The sequence below is a fragment of the Crocuta crocuta genome, unplaced genomic scaffold (assembly GCF_008692635.1).
Source record: "Crocuta crocuta isolate KB4526 unplaced genomic scaffold, BGI_CrCroc_1.0 scaffold650, whole genome shotgun sequence".
NCBI classification, from domain to species: domain Eukaryota; kingdom Metazoa; phylum Chordata; class Mammalia; order Carnivora; family Hyaenidae; genus Crocuta; species Crocuta crocuta.
This window is the reverse complement of record NW_027532882.1, coordinates 612368-616516: the sequence shown is the minus strand read 5'-3', so window position 1 is coordinate 616516 and position 4149 is coordinate 612368. Positions and strand designations below refer to the sequence as shown.

Genomic DNA, 4149 nt, shown 5'->3' with positions numbered 1-4149 from the left:
CACGTCTTTCCCCCTCCCTGCAAGAGCTGCCGGCTCCCTTAGGGAAGTGTAGGAAGAGCTTCGGTCGTTCGACAAGGCCGGGCACGCATCAGCTCATCCATTCGGTCGCGCAATACTACTGGGCCGCTCCTGAGCCTAACGTTTCCACCGTTAAGTCACACGGGACAAGGCCCACGTTCACGCACGTCGTGGGGGCGCCGCGCAGCACCGCGGGGACTCAGCAGCACCCGATGCCACCCCAAGCCCGCGCGCCCATTTTCCTTCGTAAAGAGGCACATCTGCGTGGTGCGCGAGAGGCTTTCAGCCAGAGCTACAACCCGCCGACCGCACAGCCTCCAGCACCGGCAGGCCCAGCCCCTCTCCTCGCCCTGCGGTGGACCCCCCCCTCGGCGACCTGGAAGGCGCACAGGCTGTAGCGTCCCGGCTTTTATTGCGAACTCGGGCAGCGCGTGGTAGAGAATACACAGGACGTGGGGGCGGAGCCTAGGCCGAGGGAAGGGGCGGGGCTCGAGGGGAGTCGGAGAGCTGCCAGGCCAAAGAGGCGGGGCTCAAGGGGAAGACCTTGGCCAGAGGCGTGGGTGGGTCGCGAGCCTGACCCAAAATCTAGGGCTCTAGAGGGCTCCGTCCAATCCACCGGGAGCCAGACTCCCGGAGGAGAGCAGACAGGCGGGCAGTCTAAGACACAGAGGCGCAGCCAGAGGGGCGGATCCTAAGGCAGGGATGGGTATGGGGGGCGGGGCTGAGGGTCTGGCTCAGTGGAAGGTCTCCACCTCTACCACCGTCCAATCACCCTGCGGGGAAGCCACGTCGTCCGGGGAGAAGCTGGTGACCGAGGTGATGCTGGCGCGGGACTCGTCCAGGGGAGACAACAGTTCAGCCCAGCGGCCCAGTTCGGCGTCGCTGAGCGCAGTCCGGGCTCCCCCCGCGACGCCACCAGCCCCCGCGACCCCTGGGCCACCGCCACCGCCGCCCGCGGCACCCTCGGCCGCAGCTAGCAGCAGCGTCCGGCTCAGCAGGTGCTGCACGACACTCGCCTGCAGCGCCCCCAGCGGCAGCTCGCCCAGGCGCGCCTGCTTCGCGCCGCGCGAGGTCGCCCCCGCGCCTGCTGCAGCCACCGCCTTCCCCCCAGTCGCGCCGGGCCCAGGCCCCGAATCCAGCGCGCCTGGGGCGGGGGTCGCCGACTCGGGCCCCTCAGCCTCGTAGATGGTGCACAGGCCGTCAGCGGAGCCCGACCCGGCAGAAGGAGGCCAAGGCAGAGGCGGTCCTGAGGAGAGAGAGGCCAGACTGGGCTCACGGGGCGGGCAGCTGGGCTCTCGCCGCGAGGCCCCGTCGCTTCCCTCGGTTCCGCCCCAGACCCAACTGCCCTGCCCGTGAGCTGGGAAGCCCCGCCTCCCACCCCGCCCTCCTACCATCCCCGGGCTTCGCCCCTCCCACAGCTCGGCGCGGTCAGAGGGCTGCTTACCAGGGGTGCTGCTGCGGACAGCCAGCGGCGGAGCGGGACCTCGGCTCCAGGAGGCCGGGTGGCAGGCGGCGAGCTCCGCGTCGGCGGGAGGGGAGGCCGCGGGGCCGCCCTCCGGCCCGCTGTCGTAGCCGCGCAGCTCTTCCGGCGTGCTGGTGGCACTGCTGCTGTGGCCCGCCAGATCCGGGCCGCTCAGCGTACTGGACGGGCTGCGGGAGGGCGGTGGCGGCGGAGCCGGGGCCAGCGCCAGGGTCAGCCGTGGGCCCGGGATCGGGGCATCGGGACCTGGGGTCGGGGGGCGGCGTGGGGCCTGCAGAGGAGGTGAGTCCAGGGGAGAGGGAGGGACCTGCAGAGGGGGCAAGGCCAGGGAAGGTGGAGCCTGGGGAGGGGGCGTGGCCAGGGGCGGGGGAGGAGCCTGCAAAGGGAGAGTAGAGGCCTGTAGAGCCGGCAAGGCCAGGGAAGGTGGAGCCTGGGGAGGGGGCGTGGCCAGGGGCGAGGGAGGAGCCTGCAAAGGGAGACTAGAGGCCTGCAGAGGAGGCAAGACCAGGGAAGGTGAAGCCTGAGAAGGTGTGGCCAGGGGAGAGGGAGTGGCCCGCGGAGGAGGTGAGGCAGGGGGAGAGGGAGGAACCTGAAGAGGGGGCAAGGCCAGGGAAGGTGGAGCCTGGGGAGGGGGCGTAGCCAAGGGAGTGGGTGAATTTTGCAGAGAGGGTGAAGCTGGAGGGGAGAGAGGGGCCTGCAGAGGTGGTGGGGCCTGAACTGGGAGCAAGGGCTGAGGGGGCGTGGCCTGCAGAGGGGGTGTAGCCAGAGAGACTGGAGTCTGTGGAGGAGGTGTGGTTAGGGGAGAGAGTGCCTGCAGAGGTGGTGAGGCGAGGAAGACAGGGGCCTGTGTAAGGAGCCGGGTCGGAGAGGGTGCGGCCTGTGGAGGGGGCGTGGCCAGATGAGGTGGGGTCTGTGGAGGGGGCGGGGCCAGGAGAGAGGGCGGAGCCTGCAGCGATGGTGAAGCCAAAGGACATGGAGAGCATAGAGGAGAATCCTGCAAAGAGAGACTGGTCGGAGGGCAGGGAGAGGTTTGCGGAGAGTATGTGGCCAGAGAAGTGTCCTGCGTGGGAGGTGTGGTCACTGTATAGGGCGGAGCCTGAAGAGGGGTAGGAGATAGGGAAGGACTGGTCCGTGGAGGGGGAGTAGTCAAAGCAGAAAGGCCCTGCAGAGGGGGTGTGGGTTGGGGAGAGGGTGGATTCAGCAGAGAAGTTGCTGGAGTAAAAGAGGCTGGTAGAAGGGACGTGGCTGGTGGTAGAGGGGCCGTGGCTGGTGATCCAGGAGCCGACAAAGGAGGTGTGGCCAAAGGAGAAGGGAGAGTCGGAAGAGAGGGCAAAGGTGGAGAAGCTTGGGTTGGGGGCATACTCTGCAGAGGTGGTGACACTGATGGAGAGAATGAAGCCTGAGAGGTGGCTGTAGGAGAGCTGGATGCCTCCAGAAAGGAGGTACCCACGTGTGTGGGTGGGGCTTGCAAAGGGGGTGTGGCCGGCGGAGAGGGAAGGGTTTGCAGAGCAAGTGGAGCAGAGGGAGAAGGAGGGGCTAGTGAAGGGGGAGTGGCCAACGGACAGGGGAGCGAGTGGGGAGGAGGCGTGGCCGGTGGAGATGGCGGGAGCGTGTCCCGCAGGGGTGTGCCTGTGATTTGCGGAGGCGGTGCCTGTTGTGCCTTCAAACCCGGTGGAGAGGCTGTGGCTATTGGAGGATTTAAGCCCCGCGCTGGGGTAGCGCCCTTCCTTGGAGGTGTGGACTGGCGGGGGCGCAGAGCCTGCAGTCCTTTCGACTTGGGCTGCGAGGGATGCCCGGGAGCCCAGGGTGTTCCACCCGGCGAGGCCGCGGAGCGGGCGGGAGAGGACAGAGGGGTGGCGTTGGAGCCTAAGGGGCGCGAGGCTGGCCTCTGGAGGCCTCCGCCGGCGCTGGGTCGCCTCCTGGCGGCGGGGCTCGGCTCCGCGGCAGCATGCTGCGGGGTACTGCTCACGGATTTCCTGGGGGCCTCGGTCGGAGGCCGCGGCCGGGCACTCGGAGCTGCCCGAGGGAGACTCACTTCAGCTCCTGCAGCCCGGGACCGACGGGAGGTGGCTGGGGAAGGGGCGCCTGGGGAGGGCCCGGAAGAGTCTGGGGATGAAGTAGAAGGCCAAAGGGTCACCGATACTTCCAGGCTGGTCCCCTTCACTGCCCAGGAACCCCGCTCCCCACCCAAGCCCCCAGGCCACGTACCTCTCCGTGCCCCGGCGCTCAGTGGGCTCCTTCTGGGTGTTTCTGGGGCCTTTCCTCTGACCACGGGTTCCTCAGCTGGGGGCCGAAGCCCCTTCTGGGCAAGAGAGCCTAGCCTAGGGACAGGAGTGGCCGCGCTCAAGACCGAACTCTGCTTTCTCCCAAGTCTACATTTTCACACCAGTGCCCTCTCTGAGGAGACGCATCTTGCGCCCAGTGACCTGCAAATGCTCCCATTCCCCCAATGCATGTGTAAAATTAAGTTTCCCGATAGTGACACTAGCCCTTGCCAAAAGGACTGGGAAGGCATTTTACCTGGTGGTCCCGCTGACACGTCCCGGGCTAGAGACAGAGCCTGGGCCTGCGGTCTTGGCAGGCGCCCGCTCCCCTCTCCCAACAGCGGGGGGCCTGGAGGCTGGGGGAAGAAGGCCAAGTCAAGGCGATGC

At 67.9% G+C, this 4149-nt stretch overlaps 1 protein-coding gene across 1 annotated transcript in view; it reads right to left on the bottom strand.

Moving 5' to 3' along the window:
* Positions 1–408: 408 nt before the first annotated feature.
* Positions 409–4149, bottom strand: part of PRR36 (proline rich 36) — a 4124-nt gene continuing 383 nt past the window's right edge. The window contains exons 2-5 of the mRNA XM_077745677.1: positions 4019–4118; positions 3707–3819; positions 1463–3604; positions 409–1264 (exon numbers count right to left, since the gene is read on the bottom strand). Coding sequence (XP_077601803.1) covers positions 753–1264; positions 1463–3604; positions 3707–3819; positions 4019–4118 — 2867 coding nt within the window. The 3' untranslated portion in view covers positions 409–752. The remainder of the gene's footprint in view (positions 1265–1462; positions 3605–3706; positions 3820–4018; positions 4119–4149) is intronic.